The sequence below is a fragment of the Hoplias malabaricus genome, chromosome 13 (genome assembly GCF_029633855.1).
Source record: "Hoplias malabaricus isolate fHopMal1 chromosome 13, fHopMal1.hap1, whole genome shotgun sequence".
NCBI lineage: Eukaryota > Metazoa > Chordata > Actinopteri > Characiformes > Erythrinidae > Hoplias > Hoplias malabaricus.
This window is the reverse complement of record NC_089812.1, coordinates 4,882,986-4,903,002: the sequence shown is the minus strand read 5'-3', so window position 1 is coordinate 4,903,002 and position 20,017 is coordinate 4,882,986. Positions and strand designations below refer to the sequence as shown.

Sequence of the window (20,017 nt, the reverse complement as noted above, 5' to 3'; positions counted from 1 at the left end):
AACCCACACAGACACAGGGAGAACACACCACACTCCTCACAGACAGTCACCCGGAGGAAACCCACACAGACACAGGGAGAACACACCACACTCCTCACAGACAGTCACCCGGAGGAAACCCACACAGACACAGGGAGAACACACCACACTCCTCACATACAGTCACCCGGAGGAAACCCACGCAGACACAGGGAGAACACACCACACTCCTCACAGACAGTCACCCGGAGGAAACCCACACAGACACAGGGAGAACACACCACACTCCTCACAGTCAGTCACCCAGAGCAGGACTCAAACCCACAACCTCCAGGTCCCTGGAGCTGTGTGACAGCGACACTACCATGCCGCCCTATTTTAGAATTCGTTTATATTTTTCTTTGTATTTTGGATCTTGATTTATTGGTTAATTTCTCTGCCCTTCTTTGGTGCAAATTTCGAGCTCAAGCTAATGTTTCAGCTAATGGTGATTTTCCACTGCATGGTACCTACTCTACTCGACTGTTCTCGCTTTTTAGTACCTGATACCTGGTTGGTTTTCCACAACATCATCCAAGGAACGTTTGAACCTCTTTAAAAGGCCACAGTATAATTTCACAAGCTGCCGTTGTGAGTCGAATAAAAACAAATGTGGTCACTGTAGCTTAAAAATGTTCTAAATGGCTAGTATTTGTAAGATGTCACCATTCCATTCACATGTCTCTCTGGCAAATCAGTGCTCTGCAAGTTTCATGCATCACGTTCAATAGCGAGCAATGCAGTACTGAAATACACACTATAATCCACATTCTAAATCTGAAATGACAGTTATATATATGTTTATATTAATATATGTTGTCGCTGTCCAATGAAAACATGTGCCTCCCAAAATAGTAACTTTACAGAAGGAAAAAACCTTAATTTTCAATGGAAGTCAATGCAAGAAGATTTAATTCAGAGTCATTTTGGAGCATTTCTATTGGTCCATTCATCATGAAATTTACACACAATTTGAAGGACAGTTACTGTGTTCAAATGATGTAGTAAATTAAAAATTGTGTCCTAGGGCTCAAAATATGGCGAGGCACTCACAGGCTTCCTGGGCTCCTCCACCTCTCGGATACTGAGATTTTCCAGAGGAATGATTCCTCGCGGCTCCTTGTCCTGCAACATGACAAAGCACACAGTCACACCCTGCCATGCTCTAGAAAAAGACCTTGACTACAGCACTCTGTTCCTACACCTTCACTCTGACAGCATCAGCTATTCTGACTATCAGAAGTGCTGACTGACTAAATGAATCCATGCTGTCAGCAAAAGTGGAAATCAAGATTAAGGTTAAAGGATGGAAACATCAAGCACTGCTCGGTTTATGGAGAACAAGAAACAACAAATCTCTTAAACGACATTATATTGGGTCACATTTTACTGCAGGTCAGTAACGGATTATTCCAGCATTCAGTCATTTGTAAGTCTCCTTTAGATAACGTCACCCTTGAAAGTGTTCACAAAAGGCTTATGTAGGTGTCATGTCGCCTTATGAACCGTGAAATACAGTGAAGTGTAACCCAATATTAGTCATTCTTTATCAATTAATATAGTCCACTAACCGTTGTATACTCAAAGTAGTACAAGCAGTTGTCAGTTAAAATGAACCACCTTCTCTTCCAGGTTTTTACTCTTCCTCCTGCAAGGAAAGGAAATGTTATGCATTATTGCCCAGCACAGACAAATAAGAACACCAGATCTGATACAGCACCAAAACATAGAAGACCAGGGAACTATAAACAGGCAAGGCAAACATTTGCTATATTTGTTCTGTGTAGGAATGAGATTATTATCCTTAATTGTAAAAAAAAAAAGAAGTTAATTCTGTATACTGTGTTTGTTACACTGCATGGTAACGTAAGGGTAAGGGTCAACAGGTATCTCGGAGGGTGGCACGGTGGCGGAGCTGGTAGTGTCGCAGTCACGCAGCTCCAGGTTCGATTCCCGCTCCGGGTGACTGTCTGTGTGGAGTGTGGTGTGTTCTCTCTGTGTCTGCGTGGGTTTCCTCCGGGTGACTGTCTGTGAGGAGTGTGGTGTGTTCTCCCTGTGTCTGTGTGGGTTTCCTCCGGGTGACTGTCTGTGAGGAGTGTGGTGTGTTCTCTCTGTGTCTGCGTGGGTTTCCTCCGGGTGACTGTCTGTGAGGAGTGTGGTGTGTTCTCTCTGTGTCTGCGTGGGTTTCCTCCGGGTGACTGTCTGTGAGGAGTGTGGTGTGTTCTCTCTGTGTCTGCGTGGGTTTCCTCCGGGTGACTGTCTGTGAGGAGTGTGGTGTGTTCTCTCTGTGTCTGCGTGGGTTTGCTCCGGTTTCCTCCCACAGTCCAAAAACACATGTTAGTAGGTGGATTGGCGACTCAAAAGTGTCCGTAGGTGTGAATGTGTGAGTGTGTGTTGCCCTGTGAAGGACTGGCGCCCCCTCCAGGGTGTATTCCCGCCTTGCGCCCAATGATTCCAGGTAGGCTCTGGACCCACCGCAACCCTGAACTAGATAAGCGCTTACAGATAATGAATGAATGAAGGTATCTCAGAGGTATCCTGAATTACCACGGTACATTCTGATTCTACAGTACCGAAAAAAGCACCAAGCATGTCCCAATAAAGCAACCCTAGAAGAAATGAATACTCATAGTGTTACTGGTGTTGAAAATCTTTTTAAATCTAGGGCTTATGTTTATTCTGGGTCTGAGAAACTGGTACAATGTGTCAGGTGTATGATCTTTATAGATAAGTACATTAATGTCCTTATAACACCACTGAAAATCAAAACAGTTCATTCATTCAGCTATTTACATCTGAGCCTCATTAGCAGCAGGTTTGTAGGCTTTCTGTATCATTTTAAATTGGGCTGTGTCATGCCCAGTTGAATAATGGTATACTGTATGTGTTTCTGTTGACTGGAGTGTGCACTGTGCATGTGAAGAAGGACACACAACTCAAACTTCATTTTTTTGATCCAAACTCTTGGCTACAGAAGCAAAAAAAAAAGCAAGAAACGGCTGGGAGCTGTGCTTCTGCAAGAACAGCCTTTCTTTTCCTAGATGTCAGTGTGTGCTGAGATCACACTGTGGCCCTGGTCAGTTATTTTCCTACAGGCTGTGATCATCAAGTGCAGGTGCCTTACCAAATACCTTTAAAAAAACAGCCGACATCCAGTGTACACCGAGCTTGTCTCAGCCCAGCCTTTAGCAAACAATGCTTTAATACCATCAAATTAGTCCATGGTGAAACACACCCGCTCACTCATACACACTGGATCACACGTACTCAAACACACCAAATTCCTCCACACAGAAGCCATACATCAAAAGCTGTTGCCTATTTCCGGGCGTATCTGCAGTTGAGGCGGTTTTTCCTGCTGATAACTTTAACAAAAACAGCTTTCACCTCAGTGCTTCTCTGCTGGGACTGGAGCGACAAGGTGGCTCTGAGCTATCTCATGTATTTACTCCCAGAACTTCAGCAGTAACTCCCTCGCAGCCAGCACTGTGAAGAGCAGATAATAGTGTGCGGTACCAACAGACATACTGGAGTTAGCCTAGCTTCCTCTCTCGTTATTTATCTTTGTGTTTCGTTGAACCTGTAGACCCGGTTTTCCACTCACTGTTTTGACTGAGTAATGGGCAGGATCCTAGCTGATTGGGACTGTTTACATTAGAGACCTGCAAAGGTACTCAGCCACTAGCAACACTAATTAGTTATTCTACGTTAGAGTTTCAAATCATTGTGATTCTAGGGTTAGTCCCTGGTAGCTAGTTTGCACCCCCCACCCACCGAAACGTAGGCGACATCGCAAAACACCCTCTGACGAATAAAATGAAGTGTTGTTTACTCATGGGGAATTTACATGTCGCTGTACGTTTTTGGGACTGAACATCTCTCACATCCAACACTCAGAACCTTTAAACTTCTTTAAAAGACTTCTGAGCTGCCATTTGAGTCAAATGAAAACAAACGTGATCTCTGCTGTAGTTGGCTAGTTGATGCTGGATGTCTGCATTTCATCATGATTGACAAGTCTCCGGCCAATCAGCGATCTGCAAGGTTTACACGTCACATTTAGTCACTAATCAGTTCCTAAAAAGCAGAGTAGAGGTGAGTTGTGTAGAGTAGGTACCAAGAGGGGGCAGTGTTGGGATACTAGCTTTGGTATTACTTGGAGCGTGTATCACAGCACTGCATCTTCTTGTGCGTACAGTGTGGAACCTCGGTTAGCGAACGCCTAGGTTAGTGAACAAATCGGGTTACGACCAAAAATGTTAATAAAAATTTGTTAACGAACCGGTTAACGAACAAAATTTCGGGTTGCGTACAGATGGCGTCAGCCCCGCGCGTCCGTTCATCTCAAACCAAGCATCATTGGCGCTCGAGACACAGTTACGTCCGGTTCGTTATCGTTCTGCTTCCTTCTGTGTTACTTCGTTTGTGATTTCAAGTGCTTTATTTAGCCCTCAATCATGGCTCCAAACAAGGTTAAGAGTGATACTAGTAGCAGGGTAACTGTAGTAAAAAGGCAGCAACCAACAACTGAATTGAAAAAGGAAGGATTGGCGAAGTCGACAATCTCGATGATTTTGAAGAAAAAGGAGGACATTAAAGAAGCTAATGTGTCGAAAGGAGTGAGTACTTTAACAAAGCAAAGGCCTCAAATAATAGAAGTAGAGAAGTTGTTGCTTTTGTATATAAACGAGAAACAGTTAGAAGGTGCTAGCATCAGTGAGAACTGTATTATAACTGTTCTCATTAAAAAAAACATACCTATATAACCTTTAACACTTATATATTAGCGAGTCGACAGGGGCTGGGAACCGATTATTTCTATTTCCTTTAATTCTTATGGGAAAAACCCTGTTGACCTGTGAAGGACTGGCGCCCCCTCCAGGGTGTATTCCCGCCTTGCGCCCAATGATTCCAGGTAGGCTCTGGACCCACCGCAACCCTGAATTGGATAAGCACTTACAGAGAATGAATGAATGAAAACATTTCGGATTACAACTAACTTTCTGGAACGGGTTGTGGTCGTTAACCGAGGATAAATGTACACACACACACACATATATATAGTGTGTGTATATATGTGTATTATATATATATATATTATTATTATATTAAGTATATATTATATTTAAACTAATGCCTTCTCAGTGAGCGTGGAGCTTATATAAAGTTATAGCACACATTATTTAAAATCATTATTTACTAAACCCCAAAACTATGCATTGGATAATAACTTCAAATAATACGAGTTAATAATAAAAGTTAAATCAACACATTTACACACAGCCGTTTCTAAAGAGTTAATCCTCTAAAGCCTAAAGACTGGACATTGTCATGAAGTTTCCCGGTACAGAGACGCCAGGCAAAGCTGGTTAGGAAAAGAAGACTGGAACTGAGCGATTCATTATGACACACTTTAGTAATGATGCAATTAACGTTGGGTAACGGCACACCTGCCGCGTACTGTTGGTTCATATACCCACGGGGCACGTAAACGGGCAGGGTAGGTCTCAACATGTGAGGAACACCGAGCTACAGTCTTGTTTTCTGCAAAGCGGTTTTCCTTTGTAAATATCTCAGTGTGAGAAATGATTTCCTCCGTGTCCCTATGGATTCACTTTATGGGAGTTCCCAATTTTCTATATCACTGTAATATTGTTTATTTGTTACTAATATACTCACTGATCAGCCATAATATTATTACCACCTTATTATTTCTACACTCACTGTCCATTCTCTCAGCTCATCTGACCATACGTGTGTAGATCTATAGCTACAGACTGTTTTACACCTGTTGCTCTGCATACTTAACTTGCCCCCTAATGGAGTTATGGTGTAACTGATATTTATCCGAGGACACTCCCCTTTTCTATCTGGGGTACAATAAATTCTTATCACTGCTTTCTGATTTTTGTGACAAGGTTTTCACAACCCACTACCATCCAGCCTCAACTACTCTTCGGTCCTTCGGTCTTCTCTCCTACTCCCTCTACACTGTTGAAGGTATGGTCTGAACCCCCTAGTCGTTTTTGCAGCAAAGATATATAAATGTAGCTTGTATAAATGCACTTTTATACTTTTATACAAGCAACGTGTATATATCTTTGCTGCAAAAACGACTAGTGGGTTCAGACCATGCCTTCAACAGTGTATATATATATATATATATATATGGGGGTCCTCGACTTACGACGTTGATTCGTTCCTACGTCACGTCGTAAACCGATTTTCGGTGTAAGTCGGAACATACGTACATTCATTCATTCATTCATTATCTGTAACCCTTATCCAATTCAGGGTTGCGGTGATCCCAGAGCCTACCTGGTATCATTGGGCGCAAGGCGGGAATACACCCTGGAGGGGGCGCCAGTCCTTACATACCTACATACTGTACGTAAATAACATACTGTAAGCACTTATCCTATCCTAACACCTATCCTCCTCGGTCCCGAGCCGCGTAACCGAGTATTCTTCCGCCGCACACACCAAACACGAAGTTCACGTTACAACGTTTACGACGCAAAACCACTTAAGTCAAAACAAGGCTTTATACAGTAAATGAGAGATGTCTCGTAACCACGAAACATCGTAACTCGGGACTGACGTAACCGAGGACCTCTTGTATATAGTTACTATTTTGATCATAAAGGGCAAGAATTGTCCAATAGACATAGATAGTAAAGCCTAGCTACAGTATCTATGCTGTTACACAATCTACTCCTTTACAACTCTTACACTGTAAGACCTAGAGCTGGACGATACGGCTGAAATTTATATCGCAATATATTTCTTAATTTTGTTTGATGCGATATCATTCTGATATCAGTGTGAACAGTATACAATCCACGGAAAACTGCCCCAAAACAAACGAGCAATAAATATTAACATTTTAAACACAATTTTAAAGTGAGTGCTAAACTGACGACAGCGCCCTCTATTGACCGTCACTCAGTGTACATTACAGATGCTGTAAATAACGTGTACTGAGATATCGAAAATGTGTTTATTGTTACTGAAACATTTTATATTGTGATAAATATTGATATTAAATTATTGTCCAGCCGTAGTAAGACCCCTTAGCATTTTGGAGGAACTCTTGTCTTATACGGCTACAGTGCTAGTACCACAGCTGACTGCAGAGCTGGGAGCCACTTTTGTAACAGCCTCGTTAAAGCAGAAGCAGAATTTGTACTAATTTTCATTTACTATTGTACCTCTCAGGAAGCGCCTCATTTAAGCATTACCTATTTCCAAGAGTTCATATTTGTGTTTTAACATGCCCTTAATCCCTTTTATTTCCTTTATTTCTGTAAGCATTTACCCATCACCCCCTCCCCTGCATCCTCCGGGAGCTATTTTTATATTAAAAAGATTTCAGCGAAGACAATCTACCCATTCCCTGGACTGCCTCAAGGAGTTCTAGGGGTAATAATGTAACGACACTTTACTCCAGGGCTGTTGGCATGTGCGTGAGCCTGCAGAGACCTTACGTACTGCTGGAGGAATGTGTTTTTCCCAGGCCAGGCAATAATACTGAGGTGTGATATTCAGCCAGGCCCACACTCAGCCAGGTGACCTCTGACACTGACTGACCAAAGCAGCCAATTATAGACAGTCTTGGCTTTAAATTACCCCCGTGATGGGATGCAGAGCCTCTAGAAGTCCCACAAAATGATATTCACGATACTTGAGCCACTAAAGTATGTTGTGATTTTTTGTTTTTAGCAGACAGCCTTATCCAATGGCGGACATTTTAATGTTATGTGTATATCACATGAACCGATCGGTCATAGCATCAAGAACACCTTATTTCTAACCTCACTGTCCAAATAATCAGCTCCACTTACCACTTACACTTTGCAAATCTGCCCTTACAGACTGTAGTGCTAATCGTGCGGTGTACAATGGTTCTGTCGGAGTCCTGACCACTGATGAATAGTGGAAGGGGGGTAATAAAGTATGCACTACACTCTGTTTTTGTAGAACTACAATGTGCAACTCTATTACAAGTGGAGCTGATAAAATGAACAGTGAGCGTAAAAAGGAGGCGTCGCTCTTATGGCTGCTCAGGGTTGTTGTGTCTTCTTTATTGTTAGTATTATTATTCCCACCTCTAGCACAGAGAGAGTTTGGGAGGGTGAGATGGACAGGATGGATTTGGGAGGCGATGAAGGGAGTAGAGGAGGTCAGAATGGAGCGACAGGGCTCTCCGGGGTTACCTACCTCCTCAGGGGTTGCGGGTGAGAAGAGACAGGAGACACAGAACAGAAGGATGAGGGCAGAGGGCAGAGGGAATAAAGAAACACAAGAAGGAACATTTAACGACGATACATCTAGCCACACACACACACACAAACACAAACACATTCCACGTCTCAGACTAACATTACACAGACGTAGGGAGGAGACGGAAGGGTGGGAGAATATTAAGAACATATGCAAATAAACACAATGCAGAGCAACAGATGAAATACATCACTTTTTTTTTTTTTTGGACTGGCGCCTGGTGAATAAAAATAGCACCATGGAATAAAACTGTCTGACTGCGTTTTTGTGGGACCTCTTAAAAACCCCTGACTGTGTCAACTTTAATGTAAGAGCAGTGACATTTGTAGAAACCAGCAGATCCCAATAAAAACGCACTGCACATGTATTTTCCTTCGCTTCCACATTCCACAAGGCACCGTTCCACACAAATTCACACCTGTGGTGAACGTACTTCTGGTATGAATTGGTTAGAATAAAAGATATTTATATAATTATGTGCAAATCTACCCATTAGTTATTGGTTCTAATGCACTGCTCCATTCTTTTGAAAATAAGAGTTGGTACATGGTTCTTAATTAAACTAAAACATAAGACATAGACATTATACAGAGAAGCCAATCAGTGCTAAAGCTACAGTAAAGAAACACCCTGTTTACTCTGAGCGATAAAGAGTGGCTGAAAATAAAAGGGAATCTTGGCTACTGCAGATACATAACACCATGACTTATGTATGTCTAAGTAAACACTGCCTCTTTATTAAGACCGTACACTTTAATGATCATAAATCAACGCTAAAAGACCCTGACTGCGCATGTTGCTAATGATTAGCTAATGCTAATGTTGCTATATGGTTAATGCCACAGCTCAGCATTTCCACTTTGAAAACTCTTCAGATTCAGACAGAGAGGGTTTCTTATGTCACAAACCTAAAGAGCCAGTCCCACCAACTGCGGCAGCGGCAGAGACTAATGGCACATTCATAGATCAGCACTCTTACTGAACTAATAATCCATTTTTAAGGCATTAGCAGATGCCTTCTTGGAAAAAAACGAATAAATATGTCATTTTTTATCGCAGAAATGCCTTTTTATTTGGGTAATCGTTGGTAGGGGAGGGAAACTGAATTGTCTATGTGTAATAAGGGGTTTTAAAAGCGTTTATAAGTTGTTTTCACAGGTTTCACTGACACCACCTACTAGCCACAGCTCTTCTCTGATGTCTGACCACAGCACGCTGCCATGGAGAGAGAAGAGTAGTGTAACATGAGAGAAAGAGAAGAGAGCAAGTGTTTGTGTAGAGGCCTGGCAGGGTCAGAGTCATACTCTTCTTCACTCACCTAGCTTTAGCAGCCAGCCTTCTCTGTCGGGGTTGAAGAACGTGTGGGTCAGGTCGTTGCCATCATCCTCAGGGATCTTAAAGGGTTCGCTTTTAATGCTTTCGTACAGGTTCTGATCAGAAATAAGAGAGGAAAGCGAGACAGAGATGGTGACACATTAGTGTTCATCCCACATCCAAATAAGCACAAACACACGGCTGTGGGACCCTTAACTGGATAAGTGCTCGCAAGCAATGAATGAATGAATATCTGAATTCTAAGAGCATGACAACAGTGTTTTGTTGTTGGGTGGTAGTGATCATGTTAGAATTTTCCCAATCTTAAGAAGACCATATGTGAGTACCCTGAGCAGTTCTTCTGGCAGATCGCCTCCTTCATTTATGCCTCTGTTCATAGAGATGAAGCGCTCCACAGCAGGCTTGTCTCTGACGTTGGGATTATGAAGGCTGGTGTTCAACATGATGATGGCAAAGGACAGGACATAACACGTGTCTGTAGAGAAAGAAACAAAACACAAATTAGAAAATTTAGAATAATCTCCATTTTTGCCCAATGGCCATAAAACCTTATTAAATGATCATCTGTATTAGTCTTTACCAAAACAGGAGTTATATAATCGCCTCATGAATTCAATCATATTAATTCATCCATCCACTGTCTGTAACCCTTATCCATTTAAGGGCGGCAGTGGGTCTGGAGCCTACCCGGAATCACTAGGTGCAAGGCGGGAACAGACCCTGGAGGGGGCGCCAGTCCTTCACAGTGACACACACACACATTCACTCACACCTACAGATACTTTTGAGTCTCCAATCCACCTACCAACATGTGCTTTTGGAGCATGGGAGGAAACCGGAGCACCCGGAGGAAACCCACGCAGACACAGAGAGAACACACCACACTCTTCACAGACAGTCACGCGGAGGAAACCCACACAGACACAGGGAGAACACACCACACTCCTCACAGACAGTCACCCGGAGGTAACCCACGCAGACACAGGGAGAACACACCACACTCTTCACAGACAGTCACCCGGAGGAAACCCACACAGACACAGGGAGAACACACCACACTCCTCACAGACAGTCACCCGGAGGAAATCCACGCAGACACAGGGAGAACACACCACACTCCTCACAGACAGTCACCCGGAGCGGGACTCAAACCCACAACCTCCAGGACCCTGGAGCTGTGTAACACAGACACTACCTCCTGCTCCATCATGCCGCCCCATATTAATTCAGATTTATGTTTAATAGTCGGAATAATTATACGCAAAGCATTTCAATCAGTCTCAATTTCTCCCTCCATCAATTTAAGTGTGTGACATCTCTCTCCTCAGATGTGAGAGTAGTGGGTGCAGAGGCACTGAAGTGGAGAGAAGGTGGGTGGATAAAGGGGAAAAAAAACAGCATGTTGTATCTAATGGCTTCAACATGGCACAGTCCCTGTAGACATAGTAAATAAATCATTGCAGATGTGCTTTCCACCACCGTTTCTCCTCTGCCCACTCCGTGACTAAGACACCGTTGTGATGTGTCAGGAGCCACTGGCCTGTTTAACCCTGCATCTGCATTATTCCACAATGGGCAGTAGAGGTTAATTAAACTTTAATGAAGCACAAGAGGCAATAAGACGCACGATATAAACAGCATAAAAATGGAGCAAAAGACAGGAGTTATTCAGAGTTATTTGGAATGAAACATCGTATACCAGGCAGATATTAGTGGGGAAACATTGTGAAACAAATCACTATTTGAGGACATTAACACATTCAATGAGTCGGAGCTCCTAGCAACATTTAAAACATTAAAATGACACAACCAGGTATTTTTTTGGGATCTGCCTAATACAAGATAAAGTGAGTCATTCCCAAGTGAATTTCTGGGTCTTTCCCATCACAGTGCTGGACATGTGATAAAACATGGTGGAAACGTACAGAGAACAAAACACATATAAACCATGGTTTCAGCTCCTCACAAATGATCTCCGGGCTCTTTGTGCTTGGTGTCAACAGAGGCTCGTTCTCGGCAGGCACTGAAACTGGCTTTTGTGAACATGGCTGTTTAGACAGAGTGAGAATGATGCTGTGTATTTGATCCTTGTGGTATTTTGACTAAAGCATATCACAGGCGTTTAATTTAGACCCTTAGGGAACTGTGTCGACTTGGGGAAAAAGTACGTAAGAAAATATAGGGAGAAAATAATATTCAGCAGGGTTTATGACGGTATATAAAATAAGTATTTCCCCCTGTATTTTCTTGGATTAATGGGACATATACCCTTTTTTCCTACAGTTAAGACAGTGGTACCATGCATACAATTTTTATAGTTAAAGTTATAGGTTTGTAATTGTTTCCTTTTGCAAATGTATTTAAAGAAATACATATAGTCTGGTGTTACAATAGTGTTATAAATGTATGATTAACTGTACTGAACATACAATATATAGATACCAATTGACCACTAGATTTAGACAGAACATTATTATCATAATGAAGCATTGCAGCATTTAATTAACACCATTCATTGAAATGGTGAATACTCCACATGTGCCGACAATGTACAAAAATGTAAGGCCCACCACCAAAATACAAATCTCTACCATAAAAACCAAACCGTTCTATTGTAATACACACATTCATACACCTCCTTTTAGTGAAGCTGATACTGCCTGAGACTAATGTACGTATTAATCTAGCACAGAGCCACTGCTATTGACTGCTGATCAATTTCACTATCACCAACATCATAAGTTAATTAATGAGGCTTTGTATCTGTCAGCAATGAGGGAGCCATGGTTAGACAGGAGCTGCCAAACCAGGAAAATGCCCTGTGTTGTGTAGACAAACATGAAAAATAGCATGCACTTTAATGGAGACACAAATGCACAGCAATTAAACCTTTAATGTGAAGTCACCACAGTCAATTAGACATGAAAGAGAAACAAAAGGGGAATTGTTGACATAGCTGTGATTATTACTCATTTGTATGGATAGTGTCACCCTCATGCTTCTACAGTCTGACCTGTGGATTGGAAGACTCCTGGGTTGCACTGGCAGTACCGGGATGCGAATGCCTCCATCATCCGATCGATCTTCTGTGCCTCGCCCGGCAGTCTGAAGCTCCAGAGAAATTGCCTTCATGGAAAGAGAGAGTGGGTGGGTCAACCCAGGGTTTGAAGGAGATACAAGGGATAGTGGAACAACCCTTATGTGAAATCAGACTAGACTTTCCAAGCTAAAGAACTTCATTTGGAACAGCAGAACCCACCTTAAAGCCTGGACAAGATTGAGGTCTGCAAATTCATGTAACTCCACAAAGGCCTGGAGCACTTTAATGTTGAAGTCATCCCTATGAAATAATCACATGAATCAGACTGTAATGAGAGCAGAATGAAACTATTTATAGTCATTTAAATAAGGCAATTATTCATTCATTCATTCATTTATTCATTATCTGTAACCCTTATCCAGTTCAGGGTTGCAGTGGGTCCAGAGCCTACCTGGAATCATTGGGCGCAAGGCGGGAATACACCCTGGAGGGGGTGCCAGTCCTTCACAGGGCAACACACACTCACACACACATTCACTCACACACTCACACCTACGGACACTTTTGAGTCGCCAATCCACCTACCAACGTGTGTTTTTGGACTGTGGGAGGAAACCCACGCAGACACAGGGAGAACACACACTTTAAGAACCCGCAACCTCCAGGTCCCTGGAGCTGTGTGACTGCGACACTACCTGCTGCGCCACCGTGCCGCCCCAAGGCAATTATTAGACTCCAGTTTTTAAACCTTAAATATTGGTCAATACTCGTTTATTTTTTATTTCATTCATTTATTCTCTGTTTTCTAAGTTTGCATAATTACTACAAATGTAAATGTCATTATGGCTGCGATGTAAATCTAGCCATTTTATCTGCCATCCACAAAAAAAACCCATTTAACCTTCACATGTCTCCACTGTGCTGTTTTTAACGAATAGAGCATTTCCTCAACATGTCTAAGCAGTTAAATGTTTAAAATGTAAATAAATTAATTTAGTTTTGTGATATGTAATGCTCTATTCTCCGATCAGAGCCAAACCAGTGAACTGGATAGTAATCTGGCTTGTTGTGCGTCTATGCTACGCTCCATGAAACCTTGTTGTTTTGACAGTTGTGTCCCGTGAGTTGACTCCGTTTACTTGGAGAGAGATAAGAAACACATGTTCCCCGGCCACTTTTTCATTGCAATGGAGGCCTGTCGTCTTTCCGCTCAATCAACCCACACAAACAATTTCCCACACAAACAAGATGGATTCCACCTCCAAATTTGTCTACAGCACGGCCAGGGCCTTGGACGTAAACACAAGTGGAAGAAGAAAAAACAGGTCAGACAAAGTGCTTACCTTTCTCCTAAGTAATCCCCAATGACCGTTTTGTTTAAGCCTTCGCCTTTGTAGAGAAACTGGGCTATGTCTTCGGGTGTGTGCTGCAGGAGGTCGTTCTCCAGCAGAAATTGGATCCCCTAGAAGTTAAACAAGAGTGAAGTAGACCAGACTTTTGTTTGTTTGTTCTTTGGGTTTAAATGAATCCATCTACGATCTGTAACACATTCTACGCTCCTGGAAAGGCTTTACCTCAGGGGTTGGTACATTGCTATATGGATCTGATACCATTCAATCTATAGAACATGTACGAGGCTGGGTATTGATGTTACATGATTAGTTCTGGATCCAAAACACCAATCCATCTCATCCCAAAAGCAGAGATTCTAGACAAAGCTATCGTTGATCATGGCAAATTAAGCTCGTGTGCTGTTCCTACAATCATTAACTTTCATTTCATTGCATTGCTATGATGATTATATAAGCCGTGTGTGTGCTGTCATGTTAAAGATGGATCTACAAACTTCTGAGCATATAGTGTAGGTGGACGAACAGTAGCTGACCCTGGATCTGTTACACTGAGGCTAGGGATGCATAGTGTTTCTGTCATAATAAAACATTGGACCATAATTTTAAGCGATTTTATACAAAGCAGCAGAAGGACGTCATTAGGATCATTACTTCTCATCAATTCATCATTGTTTGCATGGTGTAAACACGGCAGCTGGCGTCTAATCAGAAAAACAAATGAAGAGACAATGATATCTGGCTTATTACCTGCTGATGATTTGAATTTTAACATCAGTCATAAATGTCAGTGTAGCTGTGTGTATTTGCTGAAATAACACTGTGGCCTATTTGAATAATTCAAAAGTAACACTTAAAGGTAGTGTTTATAAAGGCAACATTTTCCTACCTTTTTGGGATCCATGTTGAATTTCTTTCTTCCCATGGCGATCTGTTTGTTCCTCTGTGTGGTTTTGCTGTAATTTTGGGGAAGGGAAAAAAAAAACATGATACAGACGTGGCAACGGGCCTCAGAAAACTACATACATTCACGAAACGGAAAAACATTTCAGAACTAAAACAAGGTGGTGGATCATCCAAAATGAGCTATAAGAAAAGGCCAAGAACATCTCTAATCGGTTTCCAGTACGAGAGCAACCAGCCACATTGCAATATTCATGACATGAAGGATTTATGAAGTTTCCAAAAATTCAGACCTACACTTAACATTCCAGTTGGTTTTAAGAGCTGAAGTTGTTGAGTTGTCTTTTCAGACCGTTTGAATGATGGTGTTATAGATTAAAAATAAATAGCATGAGCTAAAGAAAAAGAAAAATACTTTGCGTCTATGAATATACGTAAGCGGGACTATTTTTGGGCAAGAAGACCACTGCATTTATTTTTTGTGGTTGAGGCTTAAACACAAACTCAAAGTGTTTTGTGGGTGCGTAATTACCAGCCAGTCCAGGGTTAACGTCATGCGAGTTTGATGATTTCTGATTGGTCTGGTTCATCTAAAGGTCTAGAGGTTGTTTAGCGCTGTTGTCAGGAAGAACTGATTTAGAAACCGTGTTTTTTTAAATCCTTCAGCTCTAGCTAATACTGTTTTTTAATGTGTGCAAAACGCTCATGCCCATTGGCAAGTTGTAAAGAGTCTTCCCAACAATAAACCATATAAACCACACTGCTTTTATTAGTTTATTACCTTAGAGGAGACACAGCTTCAGTACAAAAGTAAAGCAAACTTCAGATACGACATACATTTTCAGACTATGTCTGAGGTATATGGAAAACAAGCGTTTTCTACGTATTTTGCCAATTTTTTTATTTCAGTTGTTGGTTACGTGAGATGTGATACTGTGTAACACTCAATCTTTCGTCTCTTTTAATTACGCACCCGCTGTATGCCCCAGTATTTGCTGCAGCTGCCCTACAATCCATGCTTCCGTTCACCCAACAATGGTGTGACGAACCAGAGCAGATGACAGTGTCTGAATGGAAGGGGTTAGCGAATGCCTACATGAGGACAGATCGTCGGGTGGGAGAGCGCCGAACAGACGCTCTACAAACAAAAGGGATTAGTGAAGGAGGCAGGTGTGTCGCTGAGAGGGCTAATGTGCATTTCAGCAGCTCTGTCGTGTTAAAAACGTTGGACGTCCACTTATTTGTCCAGGAATAGAAAACCAAACCAACGTATCTGCGAAGGCCAAACTCACCTCTCCCCCACACAGGTGAGCTGTTCGATCTCCGTCATCACCTCTGCGATCTCGAACTTCAACCTCTGCCAAAAAGAGTTGGAGATAAACGTCAGACGTGCTCTCACTTTCCTACACTGTACCATGTGTTGAGCTCATTTAATCCTCCAAAAATAGCACAGGCTTCTTTTTATTACATGCTTTTTAAATATGCGTTAATGAAATGCAAATCAATAAAGTGGAATTCATTTGCTTCGCCCCGTGGAAGGAATGGAATTATGCAAAGAGGTCATGAACTGTGCAAGAGTTAACGGAGCAAAAGGGGAAAGAAGTACACACCCAGTGCTACTCAAAGGTTTAGATACAGCTTACTTAATATTCTCTTTTCATAATCTTTATGGGGCTTAAAACTAACACATGCCTCAGCTGAATTCATTGGAGAGAAGGCATTATTTGGCATTTTCTTCCCTCAGTATTCTTTCACTACAACTCATATCATGCCTTAAACGAAAACATAAAACAGAACGTTTTATAGTTTGAGCTCCTAGAAGCGTGTATTCTGCGCAAAATCTCGTCTCGTAGCTTTCATGTCTTTAATATTCTTCTACAGTGTGAAAAATAATAAACACTTCTGTAAGTTAGAGTGTGTATAAATACACACACACACAATATCTTCACGTGTTTTGACACTAAACTGCTGCATACTGTTTACAGTAATTGTGCCTGAGGTTATTATATCTGTGTTTGCTGTGTTGTTTACTCACCTCAATATCATCCAGCAGCTCCTTTTTCCTTCGCCGTATATTTGACAGCTCGTCCCTCTCCTCTAAGGAAAGGTCTTCTGGTACTAGAGAAGAGCAAGTGGATGAACACAGGTGAGAAATTGGCTGAGGACTCAAGTTCGTACGATGTAAACGCAGAGGAAGCATTCCTCTGAGGTCAGTGTGCATCTTTCTACCTCAAGACATGTTTTCTTCTGACTCAGCTGAGCAGGACTCTTTTGTTTCTATTTAAAAAGAGCTTCTCCATGAAGCTCAACAGATGAGAACCTTTGTATGTCGTTCCGAACATAGCATCGGCTAAAATGAATACAATACAACATCCTGGCTTGAGACCATTTCGGTCTTTGGTCAAAATTAGCACTAAATACATGCACAGGCTGAGAGCCAGGTCCAGAGGAAATGCATTATGAGTGAGGCCAGAGGTGGAGACCCCTTCCTTCGCCTTTCTGCTTTAAAGGAGTGTGACTGTCACACGCTGGCACCTTTTACACATCGCCGCTCGAAGATGCTTGAGAGTCACACACCAGGCGAGGAAGTAGGTCACTTTTGCATTTAGCTACGCCAGATTGTGCTAACGCCTCCACTCTCTTCTGCCAGCTTCCTGTATCCATTGCTTTGGAGTTAAAAAAAAAACCCAGCTGAATCATTCTGCTAAGCTGCTTTACAACTCATCACCCTTCCACCCCCTTTTACCCCACCACCCCAGTCTTCCGCCGTCAATAACAAGAGCGCTATATTTGGCAGGAAACAAAGTGGCAGAGATATGGACCATTAATTCCAAGATGGTGCGGTTTGAGAGAGTCTGAAGTGAAGGACGTGCTGCTGAGCTCCAAACAGACGATCAGCACAGCATCTCACCGAGTTCATGAGAGCACAGTGCTTTATGAATTTGGAGCAAAATGAAGGCTTTATGGTGCAAGGAAAGAGCAGATGATAAGGCGACTTCAAGGCCAGGCTGAGTGCGCACAAAGGATTTTTTTTTTTTTTGGACAAGGCACATAAAGCCCTGATTGTCAAGTGGAACCCTGTGGGCGACCTACGTCTAACTTCCAGACCTCCTACACGCACCCAGAATTCACTCGGCTAATGAAAGACTCAAATATCTCCGATTGTTCTGTCACTGAGCTCAGTGACGGGTTCTTGCTGTGTGTTGGAGAGTGCACGCTGGCATATATAAAGCTCAGGGTAATTTGACAGTCCTTGTGGCTCCACTGTCACAATGTTAAATGCATAGCACATGGATTTTTGGGGAGCTCACTGTCCATTCACCCTCATTACGTGATGTTGGCACCAATTTGACACAGCTTTACTTGTCAGAGGCAGTATCCTGATGTCCTGGTTACACCATGTGGCTTTAGACAATAGGCCACCGAGCTTGCATATGCGTCAGTGACTCAGTGGATGCTAAATGCTGATCGCTTTGAACTGTCCAGTGTCTTGCTGAGCAGCATAAGGGCACTAGGACAACTGCAGTACCCACGGCAAAGACTATGCACTGTACGAATATATTTCAAGCCACGCTGCACAAGCCACATGCAAATCCTTGGCTCTGTATTAAATTTCAAAAACATCACACTGCATATAATATATGAAAATAATAAGATCTAAGGGTGAAACAATTCACCCGACCCTAGCTTACTCAGAATCTCTCTATAGAATTTCCATTTCTTCGTCTGAGCCATGCTGACTGAGTAGCTCTGAAATATTAACCAGGTCTTGTGATCGCTAAGGCTGCTTAAAGCTTGGATAACAAGCTGATAACATTGATACGTAATGCTGAGCACTGCTGAAAACCAATGGCACGAATTTACTTCATCCCTGAAATACACAGAGCCAGTTTATGCAAAGGAACGTATACAACGAATGCTCACAGAAATGTAGTTTCACCAAATCATTTCAGGTTTCCAGTTCAGGGCGGCGGTGGGTCCGGAGCCTACCTGGAATCACTGGGCGCAAGGCAGGAACACACCCTGGAGGGGGCACCAGTCCTTCACAGGGCGACACATACTCACACACTCGCCAATCCACCTATCAACGTGTGCTTTTGGAGTGTGGGAGGAAACCGGAGCACCCGGAGGAAACCCACGCAGACACAGAGAGAACACACCACACTCCTCACAGACAGTCACCCGGAGGAAACCCACGCAGACACAGTGGGAACACACCACACTCCTCACAGACAGTCACCCGGAGGAAACCCATGCAGACACAGGGAGAACACACCACACTCCTCACAGACAGTCACCCAGAGGAAACCCACACAGACACAGGGAGAACACACCACACTCCTCACAGACAGTCACCCGGAGCGGGACTCAAACCCACAACCTCTAGGTCCCTGGAGCTGTGACAGAGACACTACCTGCGCACATTTACTAATATTTCTATTGATAATTAACGATTATTAATCATTTCTAACTTTCTAACTAGTGTATTTATGTTTAATTATTATTTATTATTATTTAAGTCTTTCTGTACACAACAGATACCATAAATGACAAATAAGCAAAAGAATGTTTAAAGTTTGATTACAATTATATGTTATACAAAAAAGTGTACAAAGTATCAGATATATTTGTGAGCATAACACTGCACTACTGTACTGTACCCGTTTACACTGTTTACGTAAGGGTAAGGTTTAGCGTTAATTATAGATAAATATAGTTAACTGCAGTACCTCCATCACATTGTGAGATTATTCTATTTTATTTTATCTATCTAAAAAAATCACCACTACACCACAAAATTTATAGAAAAATAATTGTAAACTAATAATCCATCCATCCATTATCTGTAACCGCTTATCCAATTTAGGGTCGCGGGGGGTCCAGAGCCTACCTGGAATCATTGGGCGCAAGGCGGGAATACACCCTGGAGGGGACGCCAGTCCTTCACAGGGCGTAAACTAATAATAATAATCATAATTATCATTAAAAGAAAATTGCTATATAAAATGCTGATACATCATGCACCCCTACCTCTTATCCCCAATTTACTTTACCATGCGAAGTAAGGCATACTAGGTATCTGCTTCTC

At 42.3% G+C, this 20,017-nt stretch overlaps 1 protein-coding gene across 3 annotated transcripts in view; it reads right to left on the bottom strand.

The window, feature by feature from the left end:
- Positions 1-20,017, bottom strand: part of cyth3b (cytohesin 3b) — a 47,316-nt gene that overhangs the window by 7,379 nt on the left and 19,920 nt on the right. For all 3 annotated transcript variants that reach the window (XM_066641904.1, XM_066641903.1, XM_066641905.1), the window contains exons 2-11: positions 16,964-17,046; positions 16,221-16,285; positions 14,915-14,981; positions 14,020-14,138; positions 12,896-12,976; positions 12,650-12,762; positions 9,963-10,111; positions 9,620-9,731; positions 1,590-1,666; positions 1,072-1,143 (exon numbers count right to left, since the gene is read on the bottom strand). In XM_066641904.1, the coding sequence (XP_066498001.1) occupies positions 1,072-1,143; positions 1,590-1,666; positions 9,620-9,731; positions 9,963-10,111; positions 12,650-12,762; positions 12,896-12,976; positions 14,020-14,138; positions 14,915-14,981; positions 16,221-16,285; positions 16,964-17,046 (938 nt within the window). The remainder of the gene's footprint in view (positions 1-1,071; positions 1,144-1,589; positions 1,667-9,619; positions 9,732-9,962; positions 10,112-12,649; positions 12,763-12,895; positions 12,977-14,019; positions 14,139-14,914; positions 14,982-16,220; positions 16,286-16,963; positions 17,047-20,017) is intronic.